Raw genomic sequence first — 19,907 nt, forward strand, 5'->3', positions numbered from 1 at the left:
ACTTATATAACTATTTTAACAGCTCGATTGATGACGGTCATCACCTAGCCTAATTTCGAAAACATGGAAAATGTGACCGACCCCGCGGTCTTCTCCTCTTCTATCTATTTGCTTGTTGAACTCGGGTGAGTCAACTCGTTTTAACTCAATTAAGATACTTTGAATGAGGACAGTACTTGATGGAAAGAGAGAGATATAATGGGAGAAGCAGAGGATAAATACTCTCAAAAATAAATAGGATTGTGCCGTTTTTGTTTATTGGTGAAAATAGGAAATGTACCAGGAACCAAAGAGGAAAGTTTCACTTTTGGTGCACGCGTCAGCAAGGGAACTGGCAGGTGCTACTTGAGGAAGCCAGCAGAGGAAATAGGATGATTTTCAGCGATTTTTCGGAACAAAATAAAGGTATTCTATTAAGCCTTCTTCAACCGAAAGGTCCAGAAAATCGAAAATAATCCTAAAATCATCTCTAACCGAGGTTCAGACCAAAGAACTCATGGGCCCCAGTGGATAAAAAGGGGCCAAAGGGCCAATCAGGCGGCCCACATGAGCCAGCCAGCAGATTCTGGGCTGAGCTGGAATTCAAAAAGCAACAGTCAGCTAGCTAATGTTAGCTAGACGATATTTTTTATTTTTTATTTTTTTTACAGTTTTTTAAGCCGCATTTTAAATAGTCTAACATAAGCCAACATGACACAAGAAAGAAATAATCTCAGCTTATTAAGTTTTTTTTACTCTCTGCTTGATGCAGACTAAGATTAGTGTTTTTTTGTATTATTAGTACTAAGATGATGAAAGATAAATTGATTGTCACCTGGTTATTCTCAAATTTGAACTTAAAACATTTTATATACAAATAAAAGTTTTCAGTATTTTTTTCAAACTATTCTTAGTCTGATCAATTAAACCCCCTTGTGTTCTATTAATTTTCACTATTTTTTGTTCTTATTTTTTCACTTTGATTCCAAAATTAGGAGTAACTCAAATTTCTTTATTTATTTTCTATTAATAATAATTACTAAATTAGCGATATCCTGTCTTGACGTTAAGGGTAAGCAGCAGGTCACTTTTGCTTTTGTCGCATCAAATCACGTCCACGGTCCATATATTTTCCATAATTACGTATATCAAATTTTATGGAATTTCTCCTGTTTTGGAATTGGCGGTTCGCTCACAGACCAGCATTCCTAATACATCCCTATCGGCAGAGGTGGAACACCCATCAGATCCTTTTCAGATTTTCTTTTTGAAGATCTTGAAAATTCGTAAATTGTTTACATTCATCATATATCGTACGATCATTTTTTATCAGGTACTGTTTGTGTTTAATTTTAAATTAAAAAATTTTAAATGATTTATAACTGTACAATTTACGATGAACTGTCACGATTCATGAATTTTCAGGATCCTCATAAATTATCATCTCCAGCCTTGACTTGTAACCTATTTTTCCCCTTCTATTCCCCTCCCCCCAAAAAAATCCAACACAACCCAATCTTAAAATTGGACTTAAAACCTAAAACCTAAAACAAAGCCAGATTTAGCCCAGGATTAGTGGAGCTGACCCATCATATATGTATATTTTATTTTGTTTTATATTTACAAGTTCATTAAATCCAACGATTAAGATCTAATTTGATGAAATTCAACGGTAAAAACAAAAATTTAACGGTCCAAATTTAAATCTAACGGCTAAGGTAATTAATAAAAATCTTTTATGTGTTTCATATTCTTTCATAGTGTTTAAGAAGTTTCACGGTGTCAGTTAGTGATTTTTCAGTATTTGTCAGAATCTAAATATTTTTAGGTTAAAATGTTCATAAAATTAAATTATGATAATCTACATAGTTTTCTTTTAAAAAAGTTACTTTAAGAAAAAAATTAGTCTAAATTCATTCTTTAATATTATGGGGCTAAAATTTTAGGCTAAAAGGGTTGGAGCAAAAAAGCTATTTCTGGGTTAAAACCTAAATTTTATGGGCTAAAAATTTTAGGTTTTAGGCCAAGGGGGAGTTCGGCTAAACTACACAATGGGCAACCTAATTTGCTATCTAATTTGTTATTTACAAGATTCGAACCTAAGACCTCTTGACACACCCAGACCCGGAATGTCCACCTGGACACCCGAATCGCAATGTGCTGGTCAATACCTGGAAGGTGATGAAGCCATAAAGTGTAGTGATGTGAAAAATGTGAATAAATTAAAACCTAAAAGTGACTAATTTAGAGTGCACATGTGAGCTGGATTGAACCCATATCACACAAGTGATGTCATAGCATAGATAAATTGCAGTAAAAGAAGAGGAAAGACATTTATACCGAAATGAGAAGTCTCCTACATGATAGCTTTTACCAGCAATCCTCTTTGTCACGAAACCTCTGTCACTAAAATCCTGGAGAGGCAAAAAACAAGGGTGAGTGAGCTTGAAAATAAAGTTTTGTAAAACCTTTTCGAAAAGTGTAACCCCTCGCTGTAAAACATGTATATGGTTGTCCAAAAATACTATAATAAATCAATGCTCATTAATTTATGTAGGCACACAAGTCCGCTGCAGAGATATTCAAACAATGGAACAGGCTGGGTGTAGGTTTTACATTCTAGTACTACATCACGTGAGTTGCGCTAGTCACATCACATATGAGTCCAACACATCACACAAAATGACATACTAGCACCTAACTCTGAATGTAAACGGTGCATGTGAACTACGCGTAAAGCTAGTCCTTAGCCCATGACAGTACAAATAACTAAAAGACACTGTGAAAAATGTAATAATGAGCAGATCTTAAAACGCAAGGATGTCATGCCACAAGTTTATGCTCACAAATAATATTAAAAAACATAAAGTGTATGAAAAGTCTATTTGTAAAGCTAAACATGACATGTCACATCATAGTATATAAAAGTAGTTGTTGGGAAAATCACATATACATATATATATATATATATATATATATATATATATATATATATATATATATATATACGTAAAAACAAAAAGACCCACTCACAAGTACTTGCAATGTCACATCCTTTCAAGCTAAGAAAGCCGAAGTCTTCGATAGTGATTACACCTAAGCATAATATTGGGTCCCGTCAATAAAACTCAACTAAAATGATTTAATTTGGAAAAACGGACAGCGGATTCGGAATCAACACGTCGAAATACACTAAGAGGGGTCCCGGGCAAATTTTGTAAAAAGTCAACGGTCAACCCTAAAAGTCAACCATGCCACACAGTAGTCAACTACATTAAAACTTTGAAATTTCACTAGATGTCAAAATGAACTCAGGGCGTCGAAATTAGCCTAGAAGGGTTTTCAAGAAAATTTCAAAAAAAAGTCAACACAAGGAATATTCTAGAATTTATTTGGAATTTAGGCTAGGACGCACCTGGGTTTTAGTAGGTTCTAGGTTTGGACTTAGGCCTTTTTTCATACTGGGTCTGGTTGACCCGATTGGCCTCGTGGGTTGCCCTAAAGGTTTTGACCGGGTCAAATCTGGCCCACGAATATGGGTTTTGGGCTTCTTCTAATTTTTTTAAACGAGTCGGGCTGACCCGATCCCTATCGCTGGTCCAGTCACCGGTTTCTAGGTTGGTTTGGCCGGGATAAATTCCTAAGCTCTGATTAGCTTTGAATCATAACCATTTTTCACACTCTACCTATCAAAATGAAGCTTAAGAGAAAAGGAAGAGGAATGTACCAACATAAGGTCTTGTAGTGGCTGGAGTTAGCCGGAAAACTGCCTGCAAGTGCAGAGTTTCTTGCCGAAAACTGGAGAAAACCCTAGAAATCGGTTAAGGGTTACCGAGTTCGATTTCGATGCATTTCCAAGTGAAAAACACATTTAATCTCAAAATAAGGTTTAGATTCATACCCAAACAAAATTTCATAGGGGAAGAGGTTGAATCCACCTCGGATTCAATTGAAATTGGCCGAGTTCGTCGCCGGAACCGGACATGCATGCACAAAGGATGACAGGGGTTAAAAACCCTTCATTCGAATTCTAATTTCACCAAACCACACCCCCAGAACACAGATTCAATCAAGTCTATGAGGAATGGAGTTAGAAACCTCACCTGAGTTCGAAAATGAACTCGGAGAACCTGGGTTCTTCAGTTCAGTCCTCTCCCAGCAACCTATCACACATGCAAGGGCGTCATCGTGATCCTCATGTCACGAGGATGCAGAAAATGGTAGTTTGGGGTTAGATTATTTAAAGGGGAATGGTGGTTGTGGGTGGTGGTTCTCGGTGAGTTAGAGAGAGTGAGGGTGAGTTGCATAGAGACTTAGTGCAAAGAGAAGGAAAGTGTCAAGAGTTAGAGAGAGAGGGAATGATTTCAGGAATTGGGAGGGAGAGCATTGGGAGAGATGAGAATGGAAGAGAGAAATGATGGTTCAGAAACTTGCCGGATTGGGCGAGATGTGATAGTGGGGTGCCTTCGGGGTTTCTGTACAAAACAGAGAAGGGAGAGTTGCAGAGGTTAAGGGAGAGAGAAAGAGAGAAAAAGAAAGAGAAAAAGAGAGTCACGTGTGAGGAAAGGGTGAGTGGAAATAGTGGGATGAAAATGATGGGTCTAGTTGATCAGATGGGTGGAGTGCGAGAGCGGTAATGGTGCACAGGAAGAAGAAGCACATGGAAGAGGAAGTGGAAAGAAAACATAATTAAAAATAGAGGAAGGAATACAAACGGGTGATTAAAATAGCAAAAATCTGCTGTAATTCATGGAAAATCACGGGATGGGATTTCAAATCCCAAATTAAAAAGTGATTAAAATAGCAAAAAACTGCTACAATGCATATAAACTCTGAATCGGGTTTCGTTTGCAACTTCGAAAAAAATGAGTACTATTCGAAAATAGTAAAATAAGAGTAGAAAGGTGAATAGAAAATTGAGGTCCACGTGGAAGGCCTACATGGCATCTCAAGGGCATTTTGATAATTTCGCTGCTACAAATAATAAAATACGATAAACCTTGGGACATGATGTAACACCTCTCACTTACAAGTGAAAATGAATATCACTATATCGTAGTACTGAGTGGCCTTTAGGGAACACACCCCCTTCAAACAATTATTTGCCGCGGAAGAGAATGTTATATTTTTATCGACTGTTTCTTGATAATTATTGGAAGAAAAACGTAGAAAAGAAATGGAAGCAACTAATACTATTACCTAGCTATGAAGCTTTAAAAATTTTAAAATTATCTTGTGTTTAGTATAAATATATTGCCCAAAATTTTATTTTGGTTCTCTTTCTTTAGTTTTGTTAACAAAGTTAATTTGGTATTTTCGACCTATTTTTGTTGACAAAGAGAGATTTGTTATATGTAGTTTAGATAAGTAGCTATAGGGATATATCAACCGACGATGAGACGAGCATTTGAATGGTTGGATTATTATAAAATTTAGCTGCCTAATGCAGGAATTTATTGTAAAAGTTTCAAGGTGTTAAGGTGACTTCCTTTCCTATCGCCACAGGCCCAAAGGAACACTCGTCCAAAGGAAGAAAGGCCAATGCTCAACAAGATTAAGAAGGATGACCCCGAGCGCTCTAAGCAATTGCTCAGCAGTTTGGATTGCCTGTCATGAAGGAAGCCAAATGCTTCCTCATTAAGTATTTTTCAATAGTTGGGAACAAGTTGGGACACTAATAACTTTATAGCACAAAATCCTAGGGACACAGGGAAAAACTTACTCAAACATCAACTCCAAGCCATATGACGACTATCGAAGAGAACATAATTGTGTGAGCATGTAACTGGACCTAGACGGATGTCTCTTTGCTCCCACACATCGGCTAAAGAACGGAGGGGCAACTAACAAGTCAAGTATATGTGTTATGCGCATTAGATGCAAAGGTTGAAAGACTTGAGCCCAGAGACTTGGGTCATGGATGGCTTATATAAGGAAGATGAGTACTCCTTAAAAAGGGTCGGACGAGTTTAGAGAGAAATGTGTGAAAGTAGAGTGTTATTTGTAATCCACTATGTTCACATGGTCATACCATCTAGGGTGCACTCACAGAGTCGAGTTCTATAATACCAAAGAAAATCACGAGCAAATTTAGTCTCCTTAATATTACCCGTTTGTTGATGTGACAAACTTACTGGACCTACAAATAAAAGAGAATCCGATCCGGAACTCTCCCATCAAAGGCCCAAGATTAAAGATCCAGACCGTTGAAATTTGATCCAACGGCTACAATTATTATAACTTTTAGAGAGACCTCCTGTTTGTAGCCGTTGGATCAAATTTCAACTACCCGAATCACTTGATCCTAGGACTTTGATGGAAGAGATCCGGACCGGATCCTCTTCCACAAATATGTGATTGAATGCCACTGTTTCCTCAGAAAAATATGTTACTAAAAAGTTGTTAAGCCTACAACAAAAGCAATAATAGTCCAAATGAAGAATGGGCCAGACTGAATTTGGGCCAAGAAAACCCAAATACAACCCATTTAAATGCCCACGTTTGCACAAGGCAGGCGGGGAAACCGAAAATCTGAAAGGCAAGTCATTTCTCCAGGCTTTGTAGCAGAGCAAATGAGTGCTTTCCGTGATCGACAAGAGTGGTAGAGAGAGAGAGAGAGAGAGAGAGAGAGAGAGAGTCTCAAATCAATTACGAAAGCAAAAGATGGCATCTTTGAGCCGGAGAGACGACGGGGATTCTCCACTTCCGGCGAAAGCTCCAACCTTTTTCAAGATTGTTTTGGACAAAGCTCTTCGAGATGGCAGGCTTGTAAGTTAATTTTCGCTCACGCACTCACTCTGTGTCCCTTCATCTTCTTTTTTCAGCTTGCATGCGATGTCCTTCAAAGTTTAAACTCTCTTGTGCTTGGATTTTTAATGGAAAAAAAAATAGAAAGATAAAAGAAATCCTGGGTGGCCCTTTAATTCTTGATTAAATTTTTATGAACTTTTGTTTTGCTAATTAATTTCTTGAAAGATATTTACTTGTGCTTATTTCCCTTTCTGCATGTCAAGAATTTATACAAAAATATTGTTATAAATCTCTCTGACTCTCTGACTCATTTGGTGGTTTGGTTTTTGGTATTTTTGGAAATGGCTTTGTAAATCTCAAGTTTAATTAACTTGTTAATCTGTTAAAATCTTATGGATTTAACCTTTTTTGTTCAACCCATCCTTCATTGACATTGAAAGCAGATGAAGTATTTTCCGGTCCTTATATCTTTTAATTTGTTTTCTTCTGTTACAAGTGATTAGATTAGTGCCTTTGAACTTTATGTTTCAACTTGATTATTAAGCCGTACTCTCGGTTTCTTGGCAACAATGTTTATCTGCATGCGCATCTTAATTTTGAGGAGGAATTAATTACAGGAAATTCCACCGGCGTTTGTAATGAAGAATGAAGATTGTCTGGCGGATTCCGTGTTCCTCAAGGATCCAACGGGGCGAGTTTGGCGAATAGAATTGACAAGGAGATGTGGCAAGGTGTGGTTGCAAAAGGGCTGGTCAGAATTTGCAAAATTTTACTCCCTGAACCATGGATACTTGTTGGTGTTTAGCCACGAAGGTGGTTTTTCACATTTCCTAGTGCGCATTTTTCAAAGGAATACGTTGGAGATTGATTATCCAATCAGTTCAAGCCATGATGGGGTACCCATGTTATGTGGTGGAATCCAGCTGCCGAAGAATGAAGAACATGGAGATAATGTTTCTGTCAAAATCTTGGATTCGCCTCGCCCAAAAACAAGAAGCGGTGGGGGCATGCATACGGATGAGGAAAAAACCACGAGGTTAAGTGATAGAGCCTTTTCGAGAGCTGTGAGTTTCAAATCTAGCAATCCGTTTCTCGTGGTCAAAATGCAGCCATCGTACATAGCAAGTCAGTTGGTAAGCTTCCTCGACATTTGTTCAATCCCAGTTCATATTAAAGTACGAATTAGGGAATGAAACAGCTTAAGGAGCAACAATGTTACATAATTTCTCAGCATAAATAGCAGCCCCCCTTTTTGGTTTGATTTTATATTTTGTGTTGTGATGTTTGCAGAGACTATCTGGATCGTTTGTCAGGCGACATATCTGTGCAAGAGGCGTTTGCGACATGAACCTAGAGATCTCGAGCAGGAGAAGTTGGCCTGTCAAGTGCCGCGTCGGGGTATACAGGAGAAAACAATATGCAAGAGTCTATGACGGTTGGAAAGCATTTGCGCGAGAGAATCGTGTTAAAGTAGGGGATGCTTGTGTGTTTGAGTTGATTAATAAGGGTGGCACTCGCAGTGCTACATTCAAGGTTGGCGTATACCGAGCTTAAGACACAGAGCTTATAGCCTTTGTGTCGATGCTGTTCAGTTCAGTGTGGAAAATTAACAAACTCTGTCAGGTAATCTTTGTTTTGGTTCGACTGCTTAGTACTTAATCTGTAATTTGGATATTGCCAAGATGATTGTATGCAGCCAACTCTCCATGTAATTTTTATTTTACTCTGTCGAATTTCAGATTTCATCCGATTCTTCTTTATCATCCCCCATACACGAGAAGTACACGAGAAAGACTTTCATGGCACCAAAAAAGTAAGCAACCGCGGCAGATTGAACCAAAAAAGTCATTCTCAATTGTAGGCTGAACAATTAACAAGCTCAACAGAATGATCGACAAATCAACCATACATCATCACCGGTAATGAACAAGCTGATATCTAATACATGGTAAATTCCAACATCCGCGAACCACAGTCAGCGGAAAGATAATAAAGCTTTCGATGCCAAAGGAATCGTCTCACTAACGATCAGGCTACCCCTCGTGACAAAAACCAAAAGCAAAACGAAAAGGAAAACCCTGTTGTGAAGGCCAAGCAAAGCAATCACAAAGTTGCGTATCAGGAAATAAACACATATTCAGGTGCATGTTAAAACAGGGAATAGCGTTGGCTTTGAAGATGCTGTAGCAAGGCTTTCATCCTTCAACCGTTGCGGTCCCACTTTCTGAGTCTTTTGCATCATCAGGCAGAAGCCTTTGCATCATGCTCCGCACTCGCAAGAGGTTTGGCGTCAGATTGTCCAGCAGCGGATGGTTGTTGGTCAATAGTTTCATCCTCTGCGTCACTGTCATCGTTCTCTGCTAGTAGTACAAGACAGTTAAATTAAACGTCAGTAATAAATTGTACGCTAACCAGCAGTTATTAATCAGTTCCAACAAAAAGAAAAATCTTGTCACTGGAATGGATTATAGATTGTGAAACTCACCATCAAACTTGCCAAGAGCATCAGCATTCAAGCCATCGCCACCCATGTTCAACTTCTGAAATAAGAGAAAGTACGCGATTGTTTAACATAAAAAATAATTTCATAATAACCTATAGTCAGGTGATCGTATAGCTACTTATAGTTTAGTATAAACAAATCAATAGTTGGGTGATGGTATGACCACTTACAGACAAATCAAAGTCCCCAAAGTTCATATTGTTTCCCAGTCCCCCAAAGTTCATATTGTTTCCGAGTCCTCCAAAGTCCATATTGTTTCCAAGTCCCCCAAAGTCCATATTGTTTCCAAACCCACCTGGACCTGGAAACCAAAATTACAGCCAAAAGCGTACAGTTAAAATTCCTCAAGGAAACCATGACAATACGGAAAGAGATTTAGGAAGGATTGGAGAAACACTCACCGCCTTCGTCACCTTTAACTTCTTCAGGCTCTTCATCTTCATCAACCCATTTATCCCAATCCACTTTCAGAAAAATAGGAGCTCTTCCTTGCTGTTTTATCAACCTGCTCCACCATTTATCCTCAGCTTTTTTCACTAGGTAACAGATATTTCTCAAGCCAACACTAGTCTTGGTCTCCTGCACGCAAAAGAATATCTTAGTCCCATAATTGATGACGGTACGATATTCTAGTAAAATGAAATAAATCCATGATGGTTATGGTTAGAAACTAACATTTATATCTATCTTGTCATAGAGATCAAGGTCAACTTCATAAGGTGTCTTCTCTGGTCCAGTAGTAGCAGAGAACAAAAACTTTCCTTCAGGCTCCAGTTTAAGCTTTACATCCTGGGCATCCGGCAAGTCAATAGTTATGTAGACCATATCAGACCTCTGGGCCCATTTCACATTAGGATGTCGGCTGAAATGTACATGTTCAAATGAAAATTAGTAAAGATTAAAGTACAAAACAATTGAGTAAATCATATACTCCAGAACATAAAAAAAAAAAAATAGAAGTAAGAACTTAAAATATTATCCATCATGCTAGCCACTTCTTATATCACAATTACTTCCACCTTTCTAATATCATATTTTTCCTTGTCATTTCTGCAATCAGTATAGCCCAATCTTTGAAACTTTGATAAATTGCATGCTAGAGTGTAGAGCCTACAAATGTCAGGCAGGCAGGCAGGCTGCTACACGGTGGATAGTAAGACCTAAACGTTCCATCTTACCCGCCAATTGTTAAATGTTAAATTTCTTGAACTACACAACCTATGCCAAATACCCAAACAGTTAAAGAACACTGGACACTCGTTGTACCCAATCTACATATATCCCAGGACCAAGAAAGTTATAAAGAAACAAAATGAAACCCCACAGCAGGGATCAAACACTATGAAACTAGAACTCAAGTACCACATAAGACTAATCAGACTGGCATTCATCTAACAGAAACTTTGTAGGTTCTAGCATTTAGTTGTTAAAAATCCTACACTAATCAAACATTCCTGTACAAATATCGAGCTTCATTGGCAAGCTGTCAATTATAAAATGTTCAAGCAGTTTTTATTCGAGCACGTAGTTGCAGTTTGCACAATTATTACAGCATGAAAAAACAGAAAAAAAGAAAATGGAAACAGGAAGTTTAGCAAAAATGGGAATAGATAAAATAAAGCCGGAAAATAAAGACCGAGCAATATCTCATTAAATCCCTGTTTGGTCGTAGAGAAAAGGAAATATAGAAAATAAGACAATAAATTTCCATTAAAACACTCAGCTAAATCAAAGAACATGTTATTTCCAGGAAAAATGAAAAACAAATCATTCCGAATTAAAACCCTAAACCTCTATAGAACCCAATTCACAAACCAAGCCGTCTAGGAAGATTCTAGTCTCCATACTCACAGATAACTCATTTTCCTTCACTTTCTCAGCAACCAAACAGAAAACAATCGAAAAGTATTAAAAAAATAAAGAAATAAAATTCGAAAACCTAATTCAAACCCTATGCTTCTTATGAAATCTCAAATAACAAAAGATAAATATCAGAAGTAAATGTAAATTCAAATAAAACGGGAGCTGAGAGCAACACCTCATATCGGCGTATTGATACTTGCTCGCAGAAACAGGGTTTACTTCGCAGTGAGAGATAGAGAGGGGAGAGAGAGTGAGAGGAGTGAGAGAGAGAGAGAGAGAGAGAGAGGTTTATAAAGGAAAGGAAAGGGCTTTTATTGTTATTTATAGATTTACGGAGGGTAAAATGTGAAAATGCAAGTTAAAAGGTAGGTCCGGTCGTACTTTTACCATTTGTCTAACGAATATGGTGGGGTCTTAGATTAGATGCTGCCGTGTGATTCCATACTTGGTAGGTTTAAAGATATTTTGGGAGGGATTCTCCCTTTTCTTTTTTTGGTCGAAAATAGAAAAATGATAAATTAGGTTGTCACTTTTTATTTTGCATGTAGGTTAATATTTTAACAGATTAGGGTTGAGTTTTTAGTCGTACATTACGGGTTTTAAAATTTTTCTCTCTTGTGATAATCCTGAATCCTATCTACTCTTTAGGTTTTATAGGTTATGTGAGAATTCAACCATCGTCCCCAGAGCCATGTGAACTAGAGTTCAACCGTCCCTTAATAATAAATTTAAATAAATAGAAGTGTTTGGGTTCTTGAAATTTACCCTATGCATTAGGTGGTCTCGCATGCATTTTCCTTCTCGCTCTCATAAACAAAATAGAGTAAATTGCTAATTTAGTATTTGAATTATCACCTGACTGAAAGTTAGGTTTCTAAACTATTTTTTCAGAAAAATCAATCATTGAATTATAAAAATCTGTCAATTACATCCCTAATATTATATTCGAAGCTATTATATTCAATTTTCCGTCAATGGTTAAGTCATCTTACTTGCATGTAATACACATTGAAGGGTAGATTGATAATTTTTCATAAAAAATAGTCTATAGAGTAGCTTTGGAGGGTAAATTAGATGTTAGATTCACAACCTATATGAAATGTTAAGGGCTTATACGAGAGAAAATGATAGTATTACACTATAGAGTATGTCAAGTGACTTAAGTTGACAAAAAAATTAAATAAAATAGCTTTGAATATAATAGTATGGATGAAATTAGTAATTTTTAAAGAATTTAAGGACTTATTTAACCGAAAAAAATAATTCAGGGATCTAATTTTTACTGAGGTGAGAGTTCAGGTACTAAATCGACAATTCACCCAACAAAATATTTCTACATCAACATGAAATGTAAGTCATGTAGAATGAGTTTTTCTTGGTTTTCACGTTTAGGGTTTAGACTCTTTATCAATGAATTATCGATTGTTTCTTTCAAAAGCAATGTTATTACATGTCTTGTTGGTTGGAAAACTTTTTTATTAACAAATTTTAAATGTATGTAGGATATCAATTTTTGCTGAAAAGTGTAAATAAAAATGTAAACTCACAATTTTTTTTAGAAGGTAGCTTCGTCAATTGAGGCGAGAAAAGTAAAAGGAATCTTGAATGAGAAGAGCTTAGCTCTTTAAAATTGAGGAGGAGTTACCCTAAAGATACTTAAAGATACTTAGTGACTGATTCACATAACTTCGTACTTATGTCCGGAATATTTTATATTATAAATAAAAAAATGTAAATACAAAAGGCCTTTAGACTCGAGTGTCATGGGCATGGGAATATCTGGATATGGCAAACTCGGAGTCCTTGTTACAGAAATGCACCTTCCTCGCGCGTATCAAACAGCTCCAAGCTCACCTTCTAACCAGTGGCAAATTCCAATTCTACCCCTCCCTCGCCACCAAACTCCTCGAGCGCTGCACCCTTTCCCCCGTCGCCAACCTCCCTTAGAGTAAGTCCGGCGGCGGCTTGTGCCTGATGGACTATGGATTGCACAGGACCCAATTGTTGGGTCAATGAATTCTAGCCCATGAGAGCTTCAGTGCCAGAGGGGGCCCGAGGGACAGGCCCGACACGAATTGGTGGCCTGAGATCCCGAGGTGGAGGTGATGCAATATAAAAATAATAAAAATAATAAAAAATCTAAAAAAAAATTAATTTTTTTTAAATTGATTTAATTTTCTATAAATATGTTATCATTATCTTCCAACTTACATCATGATTTTATATTTTCTCAAATACTTTGGGTTGTAATTTCTTATTTAATGATACGTGGTACAACGAGACCGATTAAAAGTCATATCTGAAATTACAAATAAAATGATTTTTTATTATCTTATAAAATAAAAAAATACTATATTTTATTACCTATTGTCATGGCTATTCAGTGTAGGGATGGAGATCTAAAAGGCAGTTACCTTGCATTTAGGCAATTTCATTACAGGCTATTCAATAGTGACTTGCCCTTTGCAATGGTAAAGTTACTCTTACGCCACAACGCTCTTCCACCACCTCCACAACCCTTCCACCAATCAATGGAACGCCGTCGTTCGAGGCCTCGCCCAGAGCCCCCAACCCACCCAAGCCATCGCATGGTATAGGAACATGTCCCAAGCTTCCCAGAAGGTCGACGCCCTCAGGTGCTCCTTCGTTCTAAAGGCGTGCGCAAGTGCGTTGGCTTTCACTGAGGCAATGCAGATTCACTCCCAAATTGTACAGTTCGGGTTTGGAGCCGACGTGCTGCTGCGAATCACTTTGCTAGACGTTTATGCGAAAGTGGGCGATGGAGTTTGCACAGAAGGTGTTTGATGAAATGGGTTGGAGGGATACTGCTTGTTGAAATGCTTTAATTTCTGGGTAGGCTCAGGGGAATCGACCCACTGAAGCTATAGCTTTGTTTCAAAGAATGAGCGAGGAAGAGGGTTTATGTTAGGACCTTACAATTATTATACAGCTATTAATTCCCACCCTTATGGTCTTTTGTCTTATCTGTGTAGAAGTTGGTTTCATCCAACGGTTGTGACGATGGAGATCTGTTCCAATCTGAGCTTTCCTCCTTTAGGGTTGTATTTAAGCCTCTTTCACCTTTTGGGAAAGGCATGATGAAGTCACGGTTCTCGGTGCGCTCTCCGCCTGTTCGCAATTGGGTGCACTCAAAAGAGGAAAAAAAGTACATGCCTGTATAATGGATGAGAAGCTTAATATACACGTCATTGTTTGCAATGCGGTTATTGATATGTACACAAAATGCGGCTTTGAGGACAAAGCGTATTAGGTGTTTGAGAATATGAAATGTGAGAAGAATTTAATAACTTGGAATACGATGATTATGGCGTTTGCTATGCATGGAAATGGTGAAGCACTTGAGCTTTTCGAACAGATGGATAAAAGTGGGGTGTACCCAGATGCAGTGTCGTATCTTGCTGCTTTGTGTTCCTGCAACCATGCTGGACTGGTGGAAGATGGGGTTAGGTTATTTAATTCAATGATGGGGCATGATGTTGCCCCTAATGTCAAGCATTATGGGACCGTGGTTGATTTGCTGGGTTGAGCTGGGCGGATCCAAGAGGCTTATGAGATCATAAATTCTATGCCTATGTTTCCTGATGTGGTACTCTGGCAAACTTTACTTGGTGCTAGCAAGACTTATAGGAATGTGGAGATGGCAGAACTGGCTTCTCAGAAACTGATTGAGATGGGGTCTAAGGGTTGTGGTGATTTCGTGTTGTTATCAAATGTTTACGCATCTCAAAAGAGATGGGACGATGTGGGCAGGGTGAGGGAGACCATGAGGAGAAGAGATGTGAAGAAGATATCGAGTTTGGGTTACATAGAAGTGGAAGGTGTGATACGCAAGTTCGTGAATGGTGACCAGAGCCATGTTAATCGGGGTGAGATTTATGCAAAGCTAGATGAGATCATGTTCAGGATTAAGGCCTACAGATATGCAGCTAAGACCAATAATGTGCTGCATGATATAGGGGAGGAGGAAAAAGAAAATGCATTGAGTTATCACTGCGAGAAATTGGTTGTGGCTTTTGGTTTGATTAGTACCAGTGAGGGGACACCAATTCAAGTGATTAAGAACCTAAGAATATGCGACGATCGCCATGTTGTGAGCAAACTTATTTCGAAGGTTTATAATAGGGAAATAATTGTGAGGTATCGAGCCCAGTTTCATAGATTTAAAGAAGGATTATGCTCTTGCTGAGATTATTGGTGACACTCATGGTTCGTATGAGCTAAATTGGAGATTCCGAAAGTGATGTCCAGTTAATTTGAAGAGGCATTTTGAAAGAACACATCCATTCTCTGGTGTTTTGATATTGTTCCAGTGACGGTCAGTAATTTTCAATTTGTTTTAGTCCAAATCAATCATTAGTTGTACACTTCATTCACAAGGATTTAGGGAAGATAAGTTTGAATGGACTGCCACTGCAGTTAAGCCTTCTTAGTGGCCCTGTAGCTGCAGCACCACGGAAACATAATTTTGCTATACATTGTTCTATGATTCTGTCTCAGATTTGGGGTGGTAAAACCTGAAATGAAATTTTGCTCAGTTATCTCTTGTTAATCATACGTGCCCACCGAATTGCATGGTACAAGGCAAAAAAATTGTGTAGCAAAATGAAAACTCACCAGCATATGCTTTCGAGTGTAGAAGAATAAGATTGAAGGGTTTGAAGCCTCTCTGATGCCGCGTCTGGACGTTTGCAATTGGTTACAGTAAGTCTCAATTGGAAGCTTATGCCTGAATAAAAACAGGAGGTTGTTTACCAGTGTCTTCAAGAATTTGTTTAGGTTGAAGAACCCTGTATATCCAGTGATCATGAAGCTTAGCATTGCACAGCATTGGTGCTAGTGTATTTTTCTTAGTGTGCCAACATACTGTGATTCGTATTTATGCGTGAATTTTCTGGCATCCACGTTAGCTCGGATCAGATGGGGTGTCAGTTTAGTTCAAGGGTTTGGGTTATTGCAATGCCCCAGTTATCATCTTCTTGTCGACAAAGCTAAACTTCAGATGGTGTTTGTTCGTTTAATTGAATTCTTTGAAGACAAATATGTAATATTTTCACGCCACATACAAACGGGTGTACATCAAGCAGGTCTGGACAGGCCTAAATCTCACAATTACAATGCAAAAGGCAGGTTGGTGGAATTAACACAACCAAGGAAATAGAAAATTACTGACACAACCAAAATAGGACTAACTCAGAACGACAAAACCCTCCAGCTAGAGCCTAGAATGTAGCCTCGATATCACGATTCTAATTCAGATTTCCATGAATGACCGACGCCTCAGCAATATAATTTCGTAGTGTGGAGTGAGCTTAAATTAATAAACTGCTGTGCTTCAAGTCAACTAGTCTTTCATTGCCTTCATTGCCCTTGCTTCAAACCCCCTTTTCGGTCTCTTGACAAGATTATACGGCATGTAGGTGCCAAAAAGTTTATCCCATATCGGGAAGAAGGGCTGAGAGTAGTTGTACTTCAAGCCTTGAAGTTGGTGGTGTATGTCATGATAAGTGGTGTTGTTCTGGAATAAAAGATGGAATATTACCAGGCAACCAAAGCCCACAGTGATCATCAATAGTTTTAATCACGGCCAAGGAAGAAAATATCGGTAATATCGGAAATATCGGTAGTCCGAAAACACGGAAATATCGATGGAAATATCGGGATAATATTGATATCGATAAAAATTACATGGAAACCACGGAAATTGTAAGAAAAACTAAGAAATTTTTATTGAAACTTTGCAGGATGTTTATTTAGTCAATTATCTATTAGTTTATCACAAAAAATTGGAAGGAAATGCATTGCATGATGGATTTAACATTATCAAGTTGATTATATAGCGAGCTGACAAACATTGTGAGTATAGAAAATATGTAGTAATTAATGAAAGAAGTCTAAACACACCATAATCATTTATATATAATGAATTAGTACAATATTTTACACTTTATACATTGCATTTTTGGTTTTTCTCTGACAGAATTTGGTCTTCACGTAGAGAAGAAGATAAAGTAAGCAGATTTTTTGGTTCTTCTCTGACAGAATATTTGGTTCTTCTGAGCAAAGTCACTTCCAAATCTTTCATACAAAACCGTGTGCCACACACACACACACCCTCAAAGTTTTTTTCTTTTTCTCTCGGATAACACACACACACACACACATAACCATACACACACACACACACACACACACACAAAAAACCCTGGTTTCATACAAAACCGTGTGCCAAAACCGTGTGCCACACACACACACACCCTCAATGTTTTTTTTTCTCTCACGGATAACACACACACACACGCACACGTACACACAATCTCTCGATCCTTCTCCCTCATTCCACACACACACGCACACACACCCTCTATTTCCTTGTTTTTTCTCCAGTTCTCCCCCCATCTCTTTTCTGCATCTCTCTTTCCCAGAGGAGACAGACACACACACACCCCACTTCCCTGTGTTTCCCCCTTCCCCAATCCCTCGAACCTTCTCCCTCATTCCTCTCCTTGTTTCTTCTCCCCTCATTTCTGCAACTCTCATTCCCGAAGCACAACCACACCACACCCACACGAGGCGGAGGATCCATCAAACCCGAGCGGGTTTTAGGATCCGGAGAGAAGGGATTGCGGATTTTGATGGGTCTGAGCGCGGATTGCAGAGAGAGGCGCAGATCTTGGCAGCTGCGACGATGGAGCCTCGACTGCAGTTTTCCGACGACAGAGCCTCGGCGATTTTGTCGATAATATCGAAAATATCGCGATATTATCACAAAAACCATTTAGATAGTTATAAAAATATCGGTCCCCTTAAAAACCGATAATATCGGCGATATATTACCGATATTATCGACATTTTGTTCCTTGATCACGGCAAAACAGAAGAATATAACAGCCGTTCGTGCTGTCATCCCTGAGACTAGAAACGAGAGGGCCCTCCTGAAAGTGTCGAGTAAGAGACCCTCAAGCAGGTGATTATAAAGGGCTCCAATTGCATAGGGAACAACGAGTCTGTGGTGCTGAGAGTGGACATGGCGGTACAAAAACTTGTTCTGATGCATGTAACGGTGCACAAAGAACTGCCATGTGTCCATTACTAGCATTGCGATAACAATCTGGATAATTTGCACAGGTACGGAGGGCTGAATTGTGATCCCCGATGTATTCGCCCTCGAGGTCAACTGTAGCAAAAGTGCATGAACTTATTTAGTCAGGATAAGAGTTGACAGAAAGGACCTTCCAAATTTGGACAAATAGAGGACCTAACAGTTCACGACAATATTGAAATGAAATCAAAACAAGTTGGGGTAAAGTTAGGAAGACAGAAAATTGGTAAGAAATGTATTGGTCTTACCCATCATTGGGGCGAAATAGACATTCTTACAATAAAGACCTACTCTGAGTCATAGATCATAACGAAATATGAATTGGTTAACGTACAATTGCCAACGCTACATCACTTGTGCAAATTGTACATAAGGTACACCATACACCAAATGTAAGGCAGTAAAACTACTCAACTAACACCATGGTGCCTCAGGTGTATCCCTTTTATAAAGGAGAAAAATGACCTATGAGACCTACCCCATTAGGAATAGAGCTAGGCTAGACTCTAAATTATCTATTCGCTTCTTGTTGAACCCAACAAGATCCTCTCCAGATCCTTTTGGTGAGGATCCTGGGGATCCGTAAATCATGTCCATTCATCGTACATCATGTGGTCAGTTTTTGTCAAGTACTGTTTGTATTTAATTTTAAATAAAAATATTTAAAATGATTTTTTACCACACGTTGTACGGTGAATGGATATGATTCACAGATTCCTGGGTTCCTCACAAGGATCCCAGGAAAATTTAAAGGAGCATCCTTTCAGAGCATATTCAACTTTTTTAAGTTTCTCTTCCATGTTTCAGTGTTTCATGACTACAAACCTGTAGAATTAACAGGTCTCTTCAATAGTCTCATTTGGTAGGTATGGAAGGCAGCTGGTGTTTAAAGCCACCCATTGTCTAAGGTTTAACCATTTATCTATTTATTTTGTTGAAGAACCCATCGGCAAAGGTTGTGGTAAAGTGCTTCACCAAATAATGCTACAAATACAGGTGAATATAAAATCCAGATTGTAGGATCGCAAATTACACGGCATGAATTGGTATCGAACAATGATATGCAGGAGCAAGGACATCAAATGAGAGGGAAAACTTGGAGACTCAAAAGGCATCAAGTTTAAAGCCAGAGTCTAGATGGAACCGTGGAACCAAGAGAATCAAGAAAAGATCAGGACATCGTCAAGCCTTAAGAGACGTTAAGTGGGGTAGCTTGTGTCTAAAGCGTCTAGAACATGTCCAAGGTAAACCCAAAAAACATTTATACCAAAACAAACTACAAGGGGAAAGATCTGTATATTGCACTGAGCAACTTTCAAAATCAGTGCAGCTAAAGGCAATTTCTCAAACAGCCTACAATTGGATCATTTCTAATTCTTGAGATTAGTCACTTGATACTAATTTCATTAATTATGCAGGCACATATGAAAATGAAGTGCATTCAGCATAATTTGGGGTAATTCAAGTTGAAGTAACTGACCAAAAAAAGTCCCTGAGCAACGGTGGCCTGGACGAGCTGTTGAAGCAAAACACCTTTAACGACAGAGGGGAGAGGCACCGAGTTCTTCTCGTCTTCCTCTCTTCTTGTATGCAACCGGTAATTGTCCAAAGGCGGCAACAACTGGTAAACCCCCGCATACAACCAGTAAACCACAATTGGGGCAAAGGTCCCCATTGCCTCATCACTCACAT

At 38.4% G+C, this 19,907-nt stretch overlaps 4 protein-coding genes across 5 annotated transcripts; 2 read left to right on the top strand and 2 right to left on the bottom strand.

The window, feature by feature from the left end:
- The first annotated feature begins 6,517 nt into the window (after positions 1 to 6,517).
- On the top strand, positions 6,518 to 8,474 carry LOC103443918 (B3 domain-containing transcription factor VRN1-like). The gene is made up of 3 exons (XM_008382821.4): positions 6,518 to 6,747; positions 7,347 to 7,862; positions 8,020 to 8,474. The coding sequence occupies exons 1-3, from the start codon at positions 6,643 to 6,645 to the stop codon at positions 8,281 to 8,283; spliced, it is 885 nt and encodes a 294-aa protein (XP_008381043.1). The 5' UTR covers positions 6,518 to 6,642; the 3' UTR covers positions 8,284 to 8,474.
- A 143-nt stretch (positions 8,475 to 8,617) lies between these two features.
- Positions 8,618 to 11,409, bottom strand: LOC103443919 (co-chaperone protein p23-1-like). Of its 2 annotated transcripts, none has more exons than XM_008382823.4 (6): positions 11,271 to 11,409; positions 9,908 to 10,094; positions 9,634 to 9,811; positions 9,403 to 9,533; positions 9,215 to 9,269; positions 8,618 to 9,086 (listed from the first exon to the last, which is right to left on the bottom strand). In XM_008382823.4, exons 1-6 carry the CDS (start codon positions 11,273 to 11,275, stop codon positions 8,971 to 8,973), a joined length of 672 nt encoding a protein of 223 aa, XP_008381045.1. In that variant the 5' UTR covers positions 11,276 to 11,409; the 3' UTR covers positions 8,618 to 8,970. The 2 variants fall into 2 exon arrangements, with proteins under 2 accessions (XP_008381045.1, XP_008381044.1); XM_008382822.4 differs by having other exon boundaries at positions 8,618 to 9,089.
- Positions 11,410 to 13,696: 2,287 nt separating this feature from the next.
- LOC103443920 (pentatricopeptide repeat-containing protein At1g34160) lies at positions 13,697 to 15,314 on the top strand. The gene is given in 3 exon segments (XM_029103390.1): positions 13,697 to 13,881; positions 13,883 to 14,019; positions 14,167 to 15,314. Coding segments are annotated over 3 exon segments (1,470 nt in total).
- A 295-nt stretch (positions 15,315 to 15,609) lies between these two features.
- On the bottom strand, positions 15,610 to 18,203 carry LOC139196020 (very-long-chain aldehyde decarbonylase GL1-9-like). The gene is made up of 3 exons (XM_070821683.1): positions 17,951 to 18,203; positions 15,731 to 15,903; positions 15,610 to 15,630 (listed from the first exon to the last, which is right to left on the bottom strand). Exons 1-3 carry the CDS (start codon positions 18,201 to 18,203, stop codon positions 15,610 to 15,612), a joined length of 447 nt encoding a protein of 148 aa, XP_070677784.1.
- Positions 18,204 to 19,907: the final 1,704 nt, after the last annotated feature.

Source organism: Malus domestica, chromosome 05 (genome assembly GCF_042453785.1).
Source record: "Malus domestica chromosome 05, GDT2T_hap1".
NCBI classification, from domain to species: Eukaryota; Viridiplantae; Streptophyta; class Magnoliopsida; order Rosales; family Rosaceae; genus Malus; species Malus domestica.

What these genes read in the sequence shown, in the direction of transcription:
- LOC103443918 (XM_008382821.4), top strand. Translation starts at nt 6,643, where the DNA reads ATGGCATCTTTGAGCCGGAGAGACGACGGGGATTCTCCACTTCCGGCG. An exon ending in CTCTTCGAGATGGCAGGCTT is followed by an intron (nt 6,748 to 7,346) that starts GTAAGTTAATTT and finishes AATTAATTACAG; the next exon opens with GAAATTCCACCGGCGTTTGT. An exon ending in CGTACATAGCAAGTCAGTTG is followed by an intron (nt 7,863 to 8,019) that starts GTAAGCTTCCTC and finishes TGATGTTTGCAG; the next exon opens with AGACTATCTGGATCGTTTGT.
- LOC103443919 (XM_008382822.4), bottom strand. An exon ending in TTGGGGACTTTGATTTGTCT is followed by an intron (nt 9,270 to 9,402) that starts GTAAGTGGTCAT and finishes CTCTTATTTCAG; the next exon opens with AAGTTGAACATGGGTGGCGA. An exon ending in TGCTCTTGGCAAGTTTGATG is followed by an intron (nt 9,090 to 9,214) that starts GTGAGTTTCACA and finishes TTGTACTACTAG; the next exon opens with CAGAGAACGATGACAGTGAC.
- LOC139196020 (XM_070821683.1), bottom strand. Translation starts at nt 18,203, where the DNA reads ATGGACACATGGCAGTTCTTTGTGCACCGTTACATGCATCAGAACAAG. An exon ending in ACAAAATGTCGATAATATCG is followed by an intron (nt 15,904 to 17,950) that starts GTAATATATCGC and finishes CTGGATATACAG; the next exon opens with GGTTCTTCAACCTAAACAAA. An exon ending in ACACTCGAAAGCATATGCTG is followed by an intron (nt 15,631 to 15,730) that starts GTGAGTTTTCAT and finishes ATTTCATTTCAG; the next exon opens with GTTTTACCACCCCAAATCTG.